The sequence below is a fragment of the Oncorhynchus tshawytscha genome, linkage group LG18 (genome assembly GCF_018296145.1).
Source record: "Oncorhynchus tshawytscha isolate Ot180627B linkage group LG18, Otsh_v2.0, whole genome shotgun sequence".
NCBI classification, from domain to species: Eukaryota; Metazoa; Chordata; class Actinopteri; order Salmoniformes; family Salmonidae; genus Oncorhynchus; species Oncorhynchus tshawytscha.
The window spans coordinates 21,713,608-21,733,923 of NC_056446.1; the positions used below are offsets into that span (position 1 = coordinate 21,713,608).

Sequence of the window (20,316 nt, forward strand, 5' to 3'; positions counted from 1 at the left end):
GATAACTAGCCTGCTAGTTAGTTAACAGGAAACAGCAGAGGGAACACCCCCCTATCCACATCGATGGAACAGTAGTGGAGAGGGTAGCAAGTTTTAAGTTCCTCGGCGTACACATCACAGACAAACTGAATTGGTCCACTCACACAGACAGCATCGTGAAGAAGGCGCAGCAGCGCCTCTTCAACCTCAGGAGGCTGAAGAAATTCGGCTTGTCACCAAAAGCACTCACAAACTTCTACAGATGCACAATCGAGAGCATCCTGGTGGGCTGTATCACCGCCTGGTACGGCAACTGCTCCGCCCTCAACCGCAAGGCTCTCCAGAGGGTAGTGAGGTCTGCACAACGCATAACCGGGGGCAAACTACCTGCCCTCCAGGACACCTACACCACCCGATGTTACAGGAAGGCCATAAAGATCATCAAGGACATCAACCACCCGAGCCACTGCCTGTTCACCCCGCTATCATCCAGAAGGCGAGGTCAGTACAGGTGCATCAAAGCTGGGACCGAGAGACTGAAAAACAGCTTCTATCTCAAGGCCATCAGACTGTTAAACAGCCACCACTAACATTGAGTGGCTGCTGCCAACACACTGACAATGACACTGACTCAACTCCAGCCACTTTAATAATGGGAATTGATGGGAAATTATGTAAATATATAAACAATGCTACCTTATATAATGTTACTTACCCTACATTATTCATCTCATATGCATACGTATATACTGTACTCTATATCATCGACTGCATCCTTATGTAATACATGTATCACTAGCCACTTTAACTATGCCACTTTGTTTACATACTCATGACAGGTTTCATTTCTCTGAAACACTCTAGGCCTACTATTGATTTGGTGCGGGTTCGTAGGCTATCCATTAAACCGGCTCAGAAATAAGACTTGGAATTATTTTATTTGCATAGCTGTAGTAGATTCCATCGTGACATCACGTTTTTTAATGGCTTCAGTAGTAGCTGCATTGAGTTTGGAGCAAGAGACGCATTTGTTGAAGCTCCTTCCCGAACCTGCCCAACTTCACCTGCTCTACAAGGGAAGCCACCATGGGTTCTACATGCATACGTTGAGATCTAAATTTGACAAAGAAGGAAGATTTGTTGTAATAGTGTATTTCAATTCTGGGGATGTAAAGGGGGGTTACCTGAGTAAATCGTCTAATGAGAGTGAGGACCAAGACGCATTTGTCTTCGAAATAAACCATCAATAAGTTACACACTTCCCTGTTCTGGATGACTCTAAGGCGACGCATTTTTCAACCTCTATGTCAAATGGTTGTTTGGAGATTATCTAAAGTTGTACACCGAGAATAGATCCATTTGCGTGGAATCGTGGGATATTATGTGTCACCAGGGTAGGTGGATGGAGACGGAGTACCTGGATGTTGAGCTGTATCGAGTTGGAAGTAAATTTAACTACTCGTCACCCAAATTCGTTTTTAATTTCTGTCATTATTGTACTGTTATTTGTAGTGATTATGCTCTTATTCATTTTATATTCAAGGTGCACGGAGGGAGCTGCCATGGACTGAGGAGTAGGTCACATTGTGAATTAATTTACGGAGTCCAACATTCATTAACTTTAAGCAGTCTGCTTCTGCTATGACAACTAGAAACACTATTTGAAGCCTGATGCAGACCTGGGTACAAATACTATCTAAGGTTTTTCAATTACTTTCACATAGACTACATTTCAAAGTAAGTTTTAGAATATATTTTCTTAGAAAATACAAGCTGTTGAATATTTGGAAATGTATTTGAAAATACTCATACATTGACAAGTGTATTTTCAAAGACATTTGTATTTGAACCCAGGTCTGTTTGGTGCTATGTGTATTTTAAATATATTTGGAAACAAGTAGCCTATTTGAAAATAGTTTCAAATAGTCATCATAGGAAACATTATTTGCAAATACATAGAAAATAAGTAATTAAAATACAAATACTTAAGCATGTCTTTGAACTTGGTCTGTCAAACAAGAACATTGTTTTATTGAGTTATTTGCAGGATTTGCTTTGATTTAATTGCGATTAATGGTAAATTCCGTATTTGCTCAAATTGAGCTGTTATTTACAATTTTCCATGCAAAAAAACATTTCAAGTATATTGACATCTGATGTTGTCTAAAGTAACTACCAAATTAGGTACATTTAAAAGCACATTTTCTTTAACCTCAGTGTCAACTAGTTTTTACATGGCATTGTAAATGTTAGCTGTATAGATCTATTTGGATGTTTAGAGTATTTCCAACGCTTTCAGACAATGCGATTAATCACAATAAAAAAGTGTGTGCACTAAATGGCAAAATGTTAACTTGAGTTATCTGATTAACTCTGACAGCACTTATTTCAACCCAGGTCTGATCTGATGTAATATTATGACTATTTCTGTGCAATTCCATTTCACCAGAGGGAGGGGGTCACTGAGGAAGAATCTGGTCTCCTTCAAACCGGCCTGCCGGTCTTTAAACCGGGTCAGAGTTCTGCTGATGGGTCCTGCTGGGTCAGGAAAATCCAGCTTCATCAACTCTGTCAGATCTGTGATGTTCGGAAGAGTCCTTCTCCTGCCTTTTATTGGCACTGCAACAAAGGGCTTCATCAAGAAGGTATAAAGTAAATAATCTGTAACAAGGAGTATTTTGCATGATACAAACAGTGACTAGTGAAGGTCTACACACCCATTGCACAGTCTTCACATTTTGCTGCCTTAAAATGTAATCTGAAAAGGGATCCACTTATTTATTTTCCTGTCGATCTACACAACCTAATCTACATTATTTTGTATACAACAAAAATATAAACACAACATGTAAAAAGATCCCAGAAATTTTCTGTAAGTAGAAAAAGCTGATTTCTCATAAATTTTGTGCACAAATTTGTTTGCATCCCTGTTAGTGAGCATTTCTCCTTTGACAAGTTAATCCATCAACCTGAAATATGTGGCATATCAAGAAGCTGATTAAACAGAATGATCATTACACAGGTGCAACTTGTGCTTGGGACAATTAAAGGCCACTCTAAAATGTGCAGTTTTGTCACACAACACAATGCCACAGATGTCTCATGTTTTGAGAGAGCGTGCAATTGGAATGCTGACTGCATGAATGTCCACCAGAGCTGTTGGCAGAGAATTAAATGTTAATTTCTCTACCATAAGTATCCATCGTCATTTTAGAGAATTTGGCAGTGTGTCCAACTAGCCTCACAACTGCAGACCACGTGTAACCACGCCAACAGGAAATGTGAATTATGTGGATTATAATTTATAGACATTTTTTGTAGGGGTAGATACATTTAGTAAAATCATTGAAATTGTTGCACGTTGAGTATATATTTTTGTTCAGTATAATTTTCCAAACTACTAAGAAATACAAAATGAGGATGCATTGATTGCTTTTGTCGCGACTTGACTTTAAAATTCATCTGAAGACTGTTATTTATCTAATTAACTAAGTATGTTTAAATTGTTACCTGATTAACTTAATCATGTAACAATGAACTCATTAGGATTTGGGGCACCACAAGAGCAGTTTTTTAAAGAGTTACCATCTCCCGAATGAAACTCTAAAAGGTGTTTACCTATCACATCATATAAAGAGTCAACTTATTAATCATAACCTCGTCTCATATCATCATTCTGAACAGTCCTAACCTCCTTGCATCTGTAATAACCCAAGCCTTATTTATGATTCAGTACTACACAAATTGGTTTAATTATTTATTTACTAGCTAATTAACTGAGAATACAGGATAAACATACACACTCTGCACCTGTTATTGACTGGAGACGTAATACGCTGAAAACAGGTCCCTAGTGGAATGACAACAATGTTGATGCTTGTTATTAAAGAGATGGAGAGAGAGGGACAGAGACACTTAACATTGGTACATTCAGAAAGTACTCTCACCTACAGTAACCATATAATTTGCACACAAACCGCCACCCGCTTTGAGTAAGAAATGATGAATGTATTTACGTGAAATGCCTGGGTTCGCCGGGGGTCTCTTGGTGAACAGGGCAGCCTTGGAAAGGGGTTTGGGCCTTTTCGCGGCACACTCGTAAGGCTCTGATAGTCCGAAATGGTTCCAACAAGTCTTCTATGGTTGTCCTTCTTTGTCGCTGTCCGGTATCCGGTGACTTGTCGTGAAGTCCTGAACAGAACTACAGAGTTGACTTTCGTTCCATTCACTCTTGAAGAGGCTTCTTTGAAGATAGGCTAGCCAGCCGTATCGATGGTTTGAGCTGAGTAATAGGATAGTCCTACTTCAATTCACTTTGGAAGAGGACAGCTTCACGTTTTTCTGTTCTGATGTGTTTTTTCTTAACCCATCATTTATATAGTTTGCTCAAAAGGGTCGGTTCTGGCAGGCTGGCACGCTCCCTGACCTCACTCCAGGCGGTAACTACTCAGTATGTAAATATTATGGAAAACAATTCTCTTATAGCTTGTCAAAATACATCCCTCTCTTAACAAAAACACTTTCATCATTTTCATATTACATGCACAACGCATAGTATGGAAACTTTGTATATGTAGTTAGTATACTTTCCAAGTTACAGTATTTCCTTTATAACATTTTTAATATGACATTTTAAGGCAGAAAAATGGGAAGACTGCAAGTGGTGTAGACTCACTAGCATCTTTAAGATACTGTAGATAGTGCCTTGACTGAGATAGAAACCCAATGAGTATAATTGTAGCAGACAGAGACATGCTTGATGTTTGGGAACATCTGGACTTCCATATCAATGTGTTCATGAGTGTGAGGACTCGCCCTGTGGTTGGGAGGGATGAGGAAATGTGTGTTAGGTATGTCTGTCTCTTTAGCAGTCGTCAGAGTTTGTCTAAAAAAACGTGCTCTCAAAACACTGTCCGCTCTCCATATCTACCCAGCTGAAGTCATATGACATCCGGTCAGAGAGAGGGGGGAAGCCCACAGCTCTGACCCTTTGTGATGTGTTGGCTCTGGGGGACGGCGAGAGGACTGGCCTGACTCTCACAGACGCACTGGCTGTTATCAAGGGATATGCCCCCGAGGGACATGATGTATGGTATTACCTATCTAAATGTAACAATACAATCAAGATTTTAAAAACCCTTAGTCTTACTGAGGATAAATATCAGAAAAGATGGGCCTATATTGCTTGCTATGGTTTGTCCACATTGGACACATGTAAACTTGGAAGGCCTACTTTTTAAATGTTTTATTGTTGATGCTGTTATAACCAACTTTGATAAATACACTAAATGTACAGTATCTGTTTTGTTTGCTTCTCATCAATAAAATGATTCTCCCACACAATAGTTTCAAGGTGAAGCGCCCATCAAAGCTGAGACTCCAGGTTACAGACCTGTTCCATCGATAAATGACCAAATCCATTGTGCGGTGTTCGTTCTGAATGCCTGCCAAATCATGTACACCAGTGATGACCTTACAGAGACACTGAGGACACTTCAAGCTGAGATTGCAGATCTGGGTGAGCTCATCCCAAAACTTCAGAGGGCAATTTTGATATCAGTTGATGTTATGTTTAACTGCATATCATAGCTACAACTGATTCCTCTCTCTCACTCTCTCCCTCACACACATGACACCGTCCTCTCCAGACATCCCCCAGGTGGTTCTGTTGACCCATGTGGACCAGGTGTGTCATGCCGTCCAAGAGGATGTGAAGTTTGTCTACTCCAGCCGCATCCTACAGGAGAAGGTAGGTTAAGTAATTCAAACGTTTTAATCAATTTAGATTCACTCAATAATATGATGGAACAGTATTTTTAAAGTTTTATTTGCAATCTATCATATGTTTTGCTGTGCCACAGATGCAGAAGGCAGCAGAGGTGGTGGGTTTGCCAGTGTCCTATGTGCTTCCAGTTAAGAACTACTCCAGTGAGTTGTCTGTGAGCTACAACACTGACATCCTGCTGCTGAGTGCAGTTCATCACATTCTCCAAGCTGTGGACGACACATATGAGGAAAACCACCCTCCCACCCCTGCAGACGCATCTGCAGAACCTCCATCTGCAGAATTTCACAACAAGCCCAGTAACCTTTTAATATTTGACTAGTAACCGAAATCATGTGCAGTTGTTTATTGTGATTGGATAATGTTTTCTTTGTTTTCTTTTGGGTGTAATTTTTTTCTCTCTAGATGTTGGAACCTACCTATGTTTATTAGGTTTAAAAAATAACAAGTTAATTCAAGGGAGACAAAGTATGTTGTACAATAAACCAATGAGAAGATGACAATGTCTGTTAGATTTTATGTTGGCCTATTGTATACTTTGAAACAGTGACGTGGATGCCAGTGGATGGATACCAGTGGTTCCCTACAAAATGTACAAATAACATACACTATTTTTTTCCCCTTCAATTTGCAAGAGTCTGCATCTATCTCACTGGAGAAAGCATCCGAGCGAGTTAAACAGTGCCCCTCTGTCTCTGTAGCCCATCTAGCTGATGCTGTCTGGTCAAAAAGATTGATATTGTTGCCACCCGTAGCATTGAATGCAAGGGAATCCAGTGAGAATTTGGCCTCCCTTGATATTTTTTGTTGTTGACAATAACAGCCAAATGTTGAGCTAAACTGAGTGAGCTCAACTGTGAATGGTTCTGGCACACCAAAGAAAAGTGTCAAGGGAAGCCAGTTTGGATTTGGCTTCACACCCATCACATCAAGCCAAATGTCATTGACAGAATTGAATTGTTGCAACTTGTGTTGTCCTCCGGTCAGATAAAATTGGCCCTTTCCTAAATTAGCCATGGACAGAGATAAGAATTTGGACTTGTGGTTTTACTTAATTCTAAGTACTGGCCAATGATTATAACAGCGATTCTGATCCAAACATAAATTCATACATTGTGCCTCCGGCCTGAGAGGATATAAGTTCAATATGTAGGTAGATTTAGTAGGCTAAAGTTAGGAAAAGGATTAGGGTGAGTACATTTTTTTTTTTTTTTTGCTAAGTACATTTTACAAAAGCTGGGGGGGTGTATGTTTGGACCGGGATAATTCCTTATTGATGTGGATAGCGAGGATTTTGAAGCTCTCGGGCTGCTTTGGAGTGCAGAGGGGCCTGAGCCCCTGATCCTGCCAGGATACAGATGGATGATGTAGATAGCCCACATAGGGGATTCACATTTGGTATTTCAATAGAGCTTCAGTTGAGTAACATTACTCAAAATGTCAGTTGTAATTGCACCTGCATGAAAAATCTTCATATTTGTTTTCTTAGTGCTGCCTGAGTTAGAATATCCCACGATAAGCTGCAGACCATACTATTTACCAAGAGAGATTTCATCTATATTTTTCCTAGCTGTCTATTTACCGCTACAAACCGATGCTGGCACTGACTGCACTCGAACTGTGTTGGGCCATAAGCAAACAAGAAAATGCATATCCATAGTCAGCGCTCCTAGTGGTCAGTGATTTTAATGCAGGGAAACTGAACTCCTTACCTCATTTTTACCAGCATGTCACCTGTGGATCTAGAGGCGAAGAAAAACTCAAAATCACCCTTATTACAGACACAGAAATACAAAGCCATGTATTTGCCAAATCTGACCATAACTCTATCCTCCTGACTCCTGCTAACAAGCAAAAACTGAAACAGGAAGTACCAGTGACTCTCTCTACATTTAAAGTGCATGCTGCCACCTACAGTGATGGAATGTATGATCAATCATGATCTTCTCAATTCTGTACTACCATGAAAATAAAATTCTAAACCAAATTAATTGCTAATTTCACCCAGAAGCACCAGCCCCGACAGTAGGTCTACTTACTACAGGTACATCCATGTAAGCTCCATCAGTCCACACTGTATTTCTAACAATCTGTTTTACGGCATCTGCATATGATACATCATGACTGATCCTATATCGCTGAACCTCTAGCCTCTCTCTGTACCTGGCATCCACCAAATGCTGCAGTGTTCTCCCCCACAATTCAGCATTTAACCTTCACATTGCTCCCACATTCACTGTAATCATGCGCTCCTTCACACATCTTTTCTTTCCTTTACACTGAGTAGCTACATGTCCCATTCTTTGGCATTTAAAACACTGCAGTGCATATGGGACAAATTATATACCATTGCAACTAAGGAATCCTATCTGACTTTCTCAGACCTCAACATCACTAATAAGCTTTCAATTATTTTACCCTCTTTCCTACTGATCAATCTTTTGGCCTCAATCACTCTGCCTCCCTTCACATTTTCTTCAATATCATCTGTGGACATAGATATTGAGACCCCAGTGATGACTCTCCTCAATCTAGCATATGCACCAGGAACATGGCTTTTAATCACCTTCCCATTTTCCATTTTCAGATTCTTCTCTTGCTGAGCCTGGCTACCACACAATATTAACACTCTACCATTTCCAATGAACCAAGCTAATTTCACTTCACCCACATTTCTCTACGACATTAGTTAGTCAGATAAGGTGTAAGTGAGGCCCTCTTGTCTCGTCAAACACTATCACCACTTTCCACCAACACATCATTACTCTTGCTTCCTACCTTGACCCTTATGCTTTCTTTACTAGATGCGCCAATGCTTTCTGTATCATGATCTCTCTTCTTCCTGTTTTTCAACTACCGACCATTCACGTCCTTGAACCTCATCCTACCGCTCCATACCATCAACACTGACACCCATATTGTTCTCAATCCAGCACAGCTGTTGCTTCACTAACTTTTCCTCCATTCCGTCCTCACTACTCGCTGCCATTTCCAACCTCTCGTCCCAATCGCCTCCTCTCTTCAATTATCTTGGACCTTTTTCAAAAGGAGGCGAGAGAGGACTGAGGAGAGAAAGCGCAGAAGTTGAGTAGTCTAATTGAGAAAAGGCCTGTCTCTCAATCCCCATCCCACCCCAGCCCAACAGTTGGAGATATTGCATTATCTAGCTAACTGCTGAGCTGCAACATAATTCCAAAGAAGAAGAACGGATGAGTCGACAAGGGCAGAGAAATATAATAACGGTTCCGACCCGGAACTGAGTTGTTGCTTTTTATTCGATTGATTCAATTTCAATTAAAACGAATTCGTTGCAGAATTACCAAGTTTGACACGAATAGAGGAGAAGATAACACCCGAAAGGCGCATCTTTAGATGTTTCTTGTCAAGGCAGGTTTACGGACAGCTGTATTACTTGGAGGGTGCCCTAGTGACATTAGCTAGCTAGGCTATGTAACTGTTTCTGTGACGCCGACTGACTTATATGTTATTGTTATCGTTTAATGTTTTTTTTTGTGTATTCGTCCACGATTTGCGTTTACTGGGAGTAGTGAGCGAGTTTCTCTGGATGTAGGCTATACCGACGAGGTTTTCTCCCAGGATCATCTTGCCAAAGCAGGCCAGAGTTGCTACTTTGTTTCAACATTTTTTTGCAGTCAGTAGGCTGTCAGTGTTTGAGAATCTCCACCTAACTTCCCCACTTTTGATTGACGCTTGAAACATTGTTGACCTTCTGTCACAAGCTGCTAAAACGCGGACCCGGTTACGTTGTAACCTGAAGGGCATCTCATTGATAAGAAACAGTACGTATCTGTTCTGTAACTGCTGTGACAACGTTTCGGTTTGATATATATATTTTTTTACTAGGCTTAACTCTTTATTAATAGGCACTCTGTAGCTAGTAAGAGTCTAAACGCCCTCGGACCTCTGTACGTTGACATTCTGCCTCCGCAAATACCCCCTGACGAGTGTGTTTGCATTCGTGTGTCATCACAGCACTGTCATGCTGCTGTCTCACTCCGACCTATGGAAAGTGTGTTTGGAGAACATCTACAGACCCTACACGGTGGTCCTCGCCACCATCACCGCTGCCCTGTACTACCTCTGGGGCCGTGAGGGCCAGGTCAGTCGCTCGGCCAGAGACTAGCTGCCTTCGGGGTACTGTCTTCTGGCTTTGAGAGCATGTGCATTTGAGCTCCGTCTCATTTAACCTCTAGTATTTTACTCTTGAGTGCTTCATAACTCTATCTGCAGGCACTTGCATTATGTCCATCCCTCACCTTAGTTTTTAGACCAGGTTGTAAGAACCAAATAAGTTAGCACCCAATATTGTATAGATATTGGACTTGATACCGCTATCGGATATAAATTAGGCCTGCACCCTGTAAGATATGCTTTCATCCACTGTTCCTCAGCACCTTTTACTCATATGCAGATGTTGTTCCATTGCCCAACCACTACATCTCGCAGAATATATGTCCCACAGTGTGTGATTATCTGTTTGGTTGTCTCTGCTTATTCCACACTGTTTTCACCCATTTCCATCTTCTCTTTCATTCTCCCTCTGTCTCTCTCTCACTTACTCCTGTACACATCTTTGATTAGTACCTTTTGCTTAAACACACACATGCTCACATACCCATGTCCTCTCTCTCACCCTCAGACACCAGTCCTGGTGTGTAGCGATGCATTCCGTGTGTTCCTACAGAGGCACTGTCCCGTGGTGGCTGAGCCCTTCAGCCCTACTCCCTGGTGCTGGGGAGGCCGGCTGCAGACACTGGTCAGAGTGCTCATCAAGTCCAGCCCCCAGGTCGACTACAGGAAGTAAAACAACCCAGAACCCACAACTTCCTTCCTTCCTCTCTACCCATAACCTCTCTAGTCATCTGCATATTGGGCCAACCTACTGTATACCATTTGAAACGGTATTCAGTTAAAAGACTAACCCTCCTGTCTCCTCCACTATCCTCAGTGAGTTGATCAGGACGGCTGACGGAGGTCAGATCTCTCTGGACTGGGTAGATAACGGGGACAGCGCTGCCTACCCAGAATGCTACTCTCGTCCCACAGTGCTCATCCTGCCGGGCCTCACAGGGAACAGTCGTCAGACCTACGTCCTCCACGCCGTCTGCCAAGCCACCCGCCGCGGATACAGGTCAGCCTGAGAGGCCATGACCATTCACTTTACCTGTCATGCTATATGGAATCCTTGGTTTAATCTCAAATACATTCTTGTTGGTTCTGGATTGGACTAGATTGGTTTTACAGTGCAGTATGGTAGCTTGACTGTCATCTGGAGTTGAGAAACACCGACATGGGCTCTTTGTCACTGTGCTGAGGTTTGGAATCTGAGATTAGATCTTTGTCTCTCTGTTTCCCCAGATGTGTAGTCTTCAACAATAGAGGGTTTGGAGGAGAAGAACTACTGGTAAATTTAGGGAATGCCTTTTTAAGTGCACTATTTTGCAAGCAGTTTGATAAGACATTATACTTCTGTTCAAAGGTTACATTGCACACAAACATCAATAATGTAACATAAGGTCTGTGCAGTGCTTCAGACTCGTAGTCTCATCCACATGTCAGCCCATGTCTTCTCTCCCAGTAGACTGATGATCCTAGTCCTGCCCCAGTAACCTACCCCCCCTCTCCCCCAGACCCCAATGACCTTCTGTGCGGCGGACACCTCGGACCTGGAGCGAGTGGTCCTCCATGTCAGGGAACTCTTCCCACAAGCCCCTCTGCTGGGCACCGGCGTGTCTCTGGGAGGGTAAGTGCTTAGAAAGGAAGAAAATGCATAGAGGTTATAACTGCTTAAGTCTGTTCATATCGTTTTTTTCTCCCTCTCTATACACTCTTCTGTCCCCCATCTTCTATCCTTCTCTTGTCTTTCTCTACCGCTTCTCCTGTCTTCTCCCTCACCCCTCCTATTCCTGACTGTATCACAGCATGCTCTTGTTGAACTACCTGGCTCGTAAGGGTAGTGAGGCAGGGCTTGTTGCCGGCCTCACAATGTCTGTCAGCTGGGACACCCTGGAGTCCTGTGCCTCGCTGGAACAACCAATCAACCGCCTGATCTTCAACCGACACCTCGCCAGCAACCTGTGCCAAGCCATTAACAGGTAAGACTGACTTGTCGTCTAGTTGTTGTGCTATCCATGTACGTGTTGCTGTGAATGTTGTTGCCATGGTTATTGGCCTTTCAAAATGAAACAAGACCTGTCATTACTAGCCTTTGTGTGATTACAACCCAAATATATGTCTGTCTCTCGCTTTCTCTCAGACACAGGAAGATGTTGGAGACTGTGGTGGATGTGGACCATGTACTAAAGGTAAGAACCAGTTTCATATGGTTTATGAGGTTCCATATCATTGTGTGTAGAATGAGTGTATTAGTTGTGCGCCGGTGCCCTAACTCTCCCTACGCTCCTGTGTGTTTACCCTCTCAGGCACGTACTATCCGGGAGTTTGACGAGCGCTACACGTCAGTCTTGTTTGGCTATAAGTCCTGTCTGGACTACTACCAGGAGGCCAGCCCAAACTACAAGCTTCCCAGGACGACAGTGCCCATTCTCTGCCTCAATGCGGCCGATGACCCCTTCTCCCCCAAACATGGTGGGTACTGCCTGGGTCAGAGGGAGACAGGATTGGGCCTGGGGTATAGATGGTTCTTAATTAGATTTTGGAAGCAACCCTCAAAGTTTATCATATATACAAAAGTATGTGGACACCCCTTCAAATGAGTGGATTTGGCTATTTCAGCCACACCCGTTACTGACAGGTGTATAAAATCGAGAACACAACCTTGCAATCTCCATAGACAAACATTGGCAGTAGAATGGCCTTACTGAAGAGCTCAGTGACTTTCAACGTGGTACCGCCATAGGATGCCACCTTTCCAATAAGTCAGTTTGTAAAATTTCTGCCCTGCTAGAGCTGCCCCGGTCAACTGTAAGTGCTGTTATTGTGTAGTGGAAACGTCTAGGAGCAACAACGGCTCAGCCGCAAAGTGGTAGGCCACACAAGCTCACAGAACGGGACCGCCAAGTGCTGAAGCGCGTAGTGTGTAAAAATCTTCTGTCCTCGGTTACAACACTCACTACCTCTGGAAGCAATGTCAGCATGAGCTGTTTGTTAGGAGCTTCATGAAATGAGTTTTCCCGTGCACAAAGCGAGTTCCATACAGAAATTATTTGTCAAGATCAGTGTGAAAGAACTTGACTGGCCTCCACAGAGCCCTGACCTCAACCCCATCGAACACCTTTGGGATGAATTGGAATTCCGACTGCGAGCCAGGCCTAATCACCCAACATCAGTGCCCGACCTCACTAATGCTTTTGTGACTGAATGAGTAAGTGTCCGCATACTTTTGGTCATGTAGTGTATATACTGAACAAATACATAATCACAACATTCAACAATTTATTCAATTTTACTGAGCTACAGTTCATATGGGGAAATCAGTCAATTGATATAAAGTCATTAGGCCTTAATTGATGGATTTCACAGGACTGAGAATACAGATATGCATCTGTTAGTCACAGATACCTTAAAAGAAATCTCATCACAGTATTTCTGTGCATTCAAATTGCCATTGATAAAATGCAATTGTGTTCGTTGTCCGTACCTTTATGTCTGCCCATACCATAACCCCCCGCCACCATGGGGCACTCTTTTCACAACGTTGATATCAGCAAACCGCTCGCCCACACAACGCCATACACGTGGTCTGCGGTTGTGAGGCCGATTGGATGTACGGCGGCTTATGGTATAGAAATGATGTCAAGAACAGCTCAAAAAAGCAAAGAGAAACGACAGTCCATCATTACTTTTAAGACATGAAGGCCAGTCAATCTGGAACATTTCAAGAACTTTGAAAGTGTCTTCAAGTGCAGTCGTAAAAACCATCAAGTGCTATGATGAAACGGCTCTCATGAGGACCGCCACAGGAAAGGAAGACCAGATTACCTCTGCTGCTGCGGATTATAAGTTCATTAGAGTTAACTGTACCTCAGATTGCAGCCCAAATAAATGCTTCACAGCGTTCAAGTAACAGACACATCTCAACATCAACTGTTCAAAGGGGGCTGCGTGAATCAGGCCTTCATGGTCAAATTGCTGCAAAGAAGCCACTACTAAAAGACACTAATAAGAACAAACTTGATTGGGCCAAGAAACACAAGCAATGGTAGAAGGTGGAATTCTGTCCTTTGGTCTGGAGTCCATATTTGAGATTTTTGGTTTCAACCACCGTGTCTTTGTGAGATGCAGAGTTTGTAAATGGATGATCTCCGCATGTATGGTTCCCACCGTGAAGCATGGAGGAGGAGGTGCAGGGGTGCTTTGCTGGTGACACTGTTTGTGATTTATTTAGAATTCAAGGCACACTTAACCAGCATGGCTACCACAGCCATATGTGGCAACTCCTTCAAGACTGTTGGAAAAGCATTCCAGTTGAAGCTGGTTGAGAGAATGCCAAGATTGCAAAGCTGTCATCAATGCAAATGGTGGCTAATTTGAAGAATCTCAAATATATATATTTTTGGTTACTACATGATGATTCCACATGTTTATTTAATAGTTTTGATGTCTTCACTATCATTCTACAAAGTAGAAAGTAGTACAAATGTAAGAAAAACCCTTGAATATGAGTAGGCTGTGTCCAAACTTTTGACTGGTGTGTGTGTGTGTGTGTGATCAATTGTTGGTCTTCATCTAAATGCTTCAAACTGAAATTCTCCTCCTGCTGTCTCACTCCCTTTCTCTTCTCTCTCTTCAGCTCTCCCGGTGGCCCTAGCCAAGCGCCTGCCTAACGTAGCGCTGTTGGTGACGTCCCACGGCGGACATATAGGCTACCTGGAGGGCCTTTACCCGCGTGGGGAGGGCTACATGGACCGCCTGTTCGGCCAGTTCATTCAGGCAGCCTTCGATCACCCAGGGGACCTCAAAGGGGCCTGCAGCATCAAGGAAGAGCTTCTGGATTGACCTCAGACACCCTGGTCATGTGATTCGGTCCTGATTGTTCTGGGACTGACCGATTAACTTCACCGGCATTACCACCCTCTCTTCTTTTTCATCTCAGGTGCTTATCCGTCGACCAATCAGACAGAGCTTAATGCAATAGACACTCTGACATCATGTAGGTAGGGACTTACAGACGGATGCCTTATATTACTACACACAGAATGAGAATATCTGGTCTTAAACCCGGTAACTCTTCATAAGTTTAGTGTTTCAAATGACTTACTGTTGAAATTAATCTGGCACACAAGCCGTCACCCTACTCTCCGACGGTGTCTCGGGGTGAATGGGATATGCAAAATGACACATCCATTCACCACACACTGTACAGGTTACACACTTGTACATGTGTGAAACAAGACAAATATAAGCACCCCCCCTATTTGACTTTTTGAATTTCACCCTTACTATTTCCTGTCATAATAAATCACATTGGCTTAGACGATGTAAACAAGGACATGAATAGATCACTCGCATTCAGTCTTCAAAAAGACAAGAAAGGGAAACGTTAATTTAAAATATTTCCCCTTGAACTGATGTTTAATTATGACTAAAGCAACGGATTATGTTAGAAGAATATACTTAGCTTATCACACAACACACAAATACTGGAAAAACTTGAATGAAAAGTTTATTTTAATCTTGTTTTTAAGCAACTTGGGTTTTATTCTCATATATATATATATATATATATATGGTTATGTGATTGTAATAGTGGTTAGCATACACAATAAAATACATGGAAATGTCTATGTACTGCAGTTAATACTTTATCATGTTGGTCAAGTAAATTTAAATTTAGGAGATCATTGAAATTTCAGTTAAGTGGAAATGCAATTTATTTTCAATTAGGATTTTTTTCATTGAATTGGAATTTTGATTCACATCCAGATTTGACTGAACTGAAATTGAATTTTGACCTCATCTGATTCCACCACAAAGAGGACAGATAAAATATTTTGAACATGAAGGAATGTTGTTATAAAATATACACAGTATGTATTACGTATCTGTGTAAAGGCTATATCGGAGAATGTATCAAATGCAAGCTATCTAAGACTTGCCTTACCGTTGGTCGTATCTCAGCCCGAACAGTGTGTTTGACAAAGTAGTATTTTTATCATCAAAAGTGTTGGAGATTGTTTTTGACTTTCTTGCAACATCCAAACCCAAGTTGGGAGGTCTATGATGAAGTTTTTCACAATTCCATTTCAAAACAATCTGGGATTTGCCACACATTCCACAACATAGCTTAGTCCTGTATACGTTCATGCGCATGATTTGACACAGAATCATAAAATCTATATCTTTATTTGCCTATAAAGTACTGTACACATTAGGCTAGACATGCTAAAGTAAAGGAGAGCAAATTGTTATCAGAAATGTCTGCTGGCTTTCCTCTCTTAGTTTACAAATACAAGTGTAAAATCCCCGATTGTTTCATTTGGACCAGTACCACTATACTAGCTATGCTATTTTAAATACAGCCTATGTTTGATAATTATTCTTGTGATTTTTGGTTGTTTATTTGATTTGCAGTATTTTTTTAAACTGAGGATGCACACATAAAGCTCTGAGATTGTCTAAATTATAATCAAATTTAAGATGCCGTGTAAGCTCTGACCTTTCCCAAGGACTAAACTATTTAATTCAGTGTGGGTACAAGGGTGAGTGACAACTCAGTGGTTTAAACCTAGGGAAAGCTCACGTTTGACTTTATTTCTTAGTTCTGGACAATTGTCTCACGCTTTGACTTGTTTGAAATTTGCACACAATTGTAAAAGTTTGAGTAAATCTGTTTTATGATTATGGACTATACTATACAGAATGTCTTGTGGTTATGTAACAGTTATTGGTAATATTGCACAATGTGTGTCATGACAATGGATCAACTATGTCTGTGTTTGTCTATCTTGCACTGAGTCACTGACTAAAGTAGTTACGGTAAAACAGGAAGATGGTGTAATGTTGTTTTTATGACGCTGCCATGACGATCACCAGCAGTACCCTCCTCTCCCATCACCACCCTATTAACTCTTATACATGTGTTATTACTCAGTAATAACAGCCGCTGGGACAAGACTGCCTGGACCTTGGGGGGAAGGCCCAACACACCACTATACCTGCTGCACTGCAATGATAATATGATTGCAATAATAATCTATTGTAACTTTTTTGTGACCTTCCATTGTTCTTTTCTGTTGTTACCATGCCACTAATTTAAATATTTGATCTGTATTCCTTAATAAAAACACAAACAGTTGTTATTTCTGTCGATATTCAGTTATAAGGGGCTTTCCCAGGTAAAGAGGATGTTAATTATTAATTTCCTAGACATATCTGACTTTATCTTAATCACTGCTGTAATTATCTCAAATGAGAGCAGCAATTCACCTTAGTTTGTTTGGTTGTCTTTATTATACCACTGTGTTGATCTCAGTGGTAAAACTAATAACAGTTATTGTTGGTGTTCCAGGTCTAAACCTCTCATCTTGGCGCCATACTCAGGTCATTAATGTAGTTACACGTAGAAATTGATTAACAGGATGGGTATCAATAATTAACTTAAGACAATAAAAATCCCCAGTCACAATGTGAACCCTTCAGCCTCGTTTAGATGACTTTAATGATGCTGGGCTGGAAAAGATCCAATGGCTGCCCGGTGGCTTTGTGTGGAAACAGCACCTGATAAAGTAGGGGGAGATTTTCCCACCTCTTGTTTTCCCCTCGGCATAAATCTAATCTGTTTATTGTACGATAAACGCACATTTCTGCTAGTTGAAACTGGTGGTTGAAAGTCACTTGTGGTGTTTTTCGTAATGTGCTGTTATGGTTTTCCCTAACTTTGACTCTTTTCTATCACTCCCATCTTTAAAACCTGCTATGACACATTTTAGTGCTAATACAATGTGGGTATTAATCTCTGTTTTAGCACACATGAAAAAGCAATTTACTCTAGGACAGTACAGTGCTTACTATAGAATTGTATAGTAAACTGTACAGTGGTATACTGTAGAATAATATACTACACACCATAGGTTTCCACGGGGGATGGGGGACATTTATTAATTAAATAAAAAGTCCCTGGAGGTCAGGGATCTCCCAGATAGCATTAGAACAGGTCATAGGCATTGGTAAAATGTGTAGAATTGCAAGAAATTAGCTTTAAAGGTCGAATTTGGAAACAAACATCTTTCCATATCTTTTGATATTTGTTTCATTAGTCCATTGTTGATATAGTCCTTAAATGTTTTACCTGTCAGCAATCAAGTTTTCAAGATGTATAACTTTCAAAATACAGAAATACAGCTGGTATGATGCATTTTGCATCACATAAGGGTGCGTTTTGCATCATACCGGCTCTATTTCTTTACTGTGAAAGTTATACAGTGCCTTGCGAAAGTATTCGGCCCCCTTGAACTTTGCGACCTTTTGCCACATTTCAGGCTTCAAACATAAAGATATAAAACTGTATTTTTTTGTGAAGAATCAACAACAAGTGGGACACAATCATGAAGTGGAACGACATTTATTGGATATTTCAAACTTTTTTAACAAATCAAAAACTGAAAAATTGGGCGTGCAAAATTATTCAGCCCCTTTACTTTCAGTGCAGCAAACTCTCTCCAGAAGTTCAGTGAGGATCTCTGAATGATCCAATGTTGACCTAAATGACTAATGATGATAAATGCAATCCACCTGTGTGTAATCAAGTCTCCGTATAAATGCACCTGCACTGTGATAGTGTCAGAGGTCCGTTAAAAGCGCAGAGAGCATCATGAAGAACAAGGAACACACCAGGCAGGTCCGAGATACTGTTGTGAAGAAGTTTAAAGCCGGATTTGGATACAAAAAGATTTCCCAAGCTTTAAACATCCCAAGGAGCACTGTGCAAGCGATAATATTGAAATGGAAGGAGTATCAGACCACTGCAAACCTACAAGACCTGGCCGTCCCTCTAAACTTTCAGCTCATACAAGGAGAAGACTGATCAGAGATGCAGCCAAGAGGCCCATGATCACTCTGGATGAACTGCAGAGATCTACAGCTGAGTTGGGAGACTCTGTCCATAGGACAACAATCAGTCGTATATTGCACAAATCTGGCCTTTATGGAAGAGTGGCAAGAAGAAAGCCATTTCTTAAAGATATCCATAAAAAGTGTTGTTTAAAGTTTGCCACAAGCCACCTGGGAGACACACCAAACATGTGGAAGAAGGTGCTCTGGTCAGATGAAACCAAAATTGAACTTTTTGGCAACAATGCAAAACGTTATGTTTGGCGTAAAAGCAACACAGCTCATCACCCTGAACACACTATCCCCACTGTCAAACATGGTGGTGGCAGCATCATGGTTTGGGCCTGCTTTTCTTCAGCAGGGACAGGGAAGATGGTTAAAATTGATGGGAAGAGGGATGGAGCCAAATACAGGACCATTCTGGAAGAAAACCTGATGGAGTCTGCAACAGACCTGAGACTGGGATGGAGATTTGTCTTCCAACAAGACAATGATCCAAAACATAAAGCAAAATCTACAATGGAATGGTTCAAAAATAAACATATCCAGGTGTTAGAATGGCCAAGTCAAAGTCCAGACCTGAATCCAATCGAGAATCTGTGGAAAGAACTGAAAACTGCTGTTCACAAATGCTCTCCATCCAACCTCACTGAGCTCGAGCTGTTTTGCAAGGAGGAATGGGAAAAAATGTCAGTCTCTCGATGTGCAAAACTGATAGAGACATACCCCAAGCGACTTACAGCTGTAATCGCAGCAAAAGGTGGCGCTACAAAGTATTAACTTAAGGGGGCTGAATAATTTTGCACGCCCAATTTTTCAGTTTTTGATTTGTTAAAAAAGTTTGAAATATCCAATAAATGTCGTTCCACTTCATGATTGTGTCCCACTTGTTGTTGATTCTTCACAAAAAAATACATTTTTATATCTTTATGTTTGAAGCCTGAAATGTGGCACAAGGTCGCAAAGTTCAAGGGGGCCGAATACAGTGCCTTGCGAAAGTATATCTTGAAAACTTGATTGCTGACATGCAAAAAGATGCGGAACTACTGTATATCTGCAATGGACCAATTATACAAACACCAAGTATATTTTTAGTGTAAAGTACTTAAGGATAAATACTTTTTGGGGTATCTGTACTTTACTATTTTTCTTTTTGACAACTTTTACCTTTACTTCACTACATTCCTAAAGAAAATCATATACTTTTTACTCCATACATTTTCCCTGACACCCAAAAGTACTAGTTACATTTTGAATGCTTAGCAGGTCAAGAAAAAGGTTCAATTCACACACTTATCAAGAGAACATCCCTGGTCCTCCCTACTGCACCTGATCTGGTGGACTCGCTAAACACAAACGCTTCATTTGTCAGTTATGGCTATCCGTAAATAAATTAAAAAACAAGAATAGTGCCATCTGGTTTTCTTAATATAAGGAATTTTTAATTATTTACACTTTTAATTTGACTTTTAATACTTAAGTAAGTTTTAGCAATTACATTTACTTTTGATACTTAAGTA

At 41.2% G+C, this 20,316-nt stretch overlaps 1 protein-coding gene across 4 annotated transcripts; it reads left to right on the forward strand.

The window, feature by feature from the left end:
• Positions 1-8,947: 8,947 nt before the first annotated feature.
• Positions 8,948-17,042, forward strand: LOC112217698 (phospholipase ABHD3). 4 transcript variants are annotated; one of them, XM_024378160.2, is made up of 10 exons: positions 8,948-9,564; positions 9,758-9,884; positions 10,425-10,585; positions 10,734-10,916; positions 11,144-11,189; positions 11,416-11,528; positions 11,707-11,880; positions 12,042-12,090; positions 12,208-12,373; positions 14,538-17,042. In XM_024378160.2, exons 2-10 carry the CDS (start codon positions 9,765-9,767, stop codon positions 14,741-14,743), a joined length of 1,218 nt encoding a protein of 405 aa, XP_024233928.1. In that variant the 5' UTR covers positions 8,948-9,564; positions 9,758-9,764; the 3' UTR covers positions 14,744-17,042. The 4 variants fall into 4 exon arrangements, with proteins under 4 accessions (XP_024233928.1, XP_042156764.1, XP_024233927.1 ...); XM_042300830.1 differs by having other exon boundaries at positions 8,948-9,151; XM_024378159.2 differs by having other exon boundaries at positions 8,948-9,884.
• Positions 17,043-20,316: the final 3,274 nt, after the last annotated feature.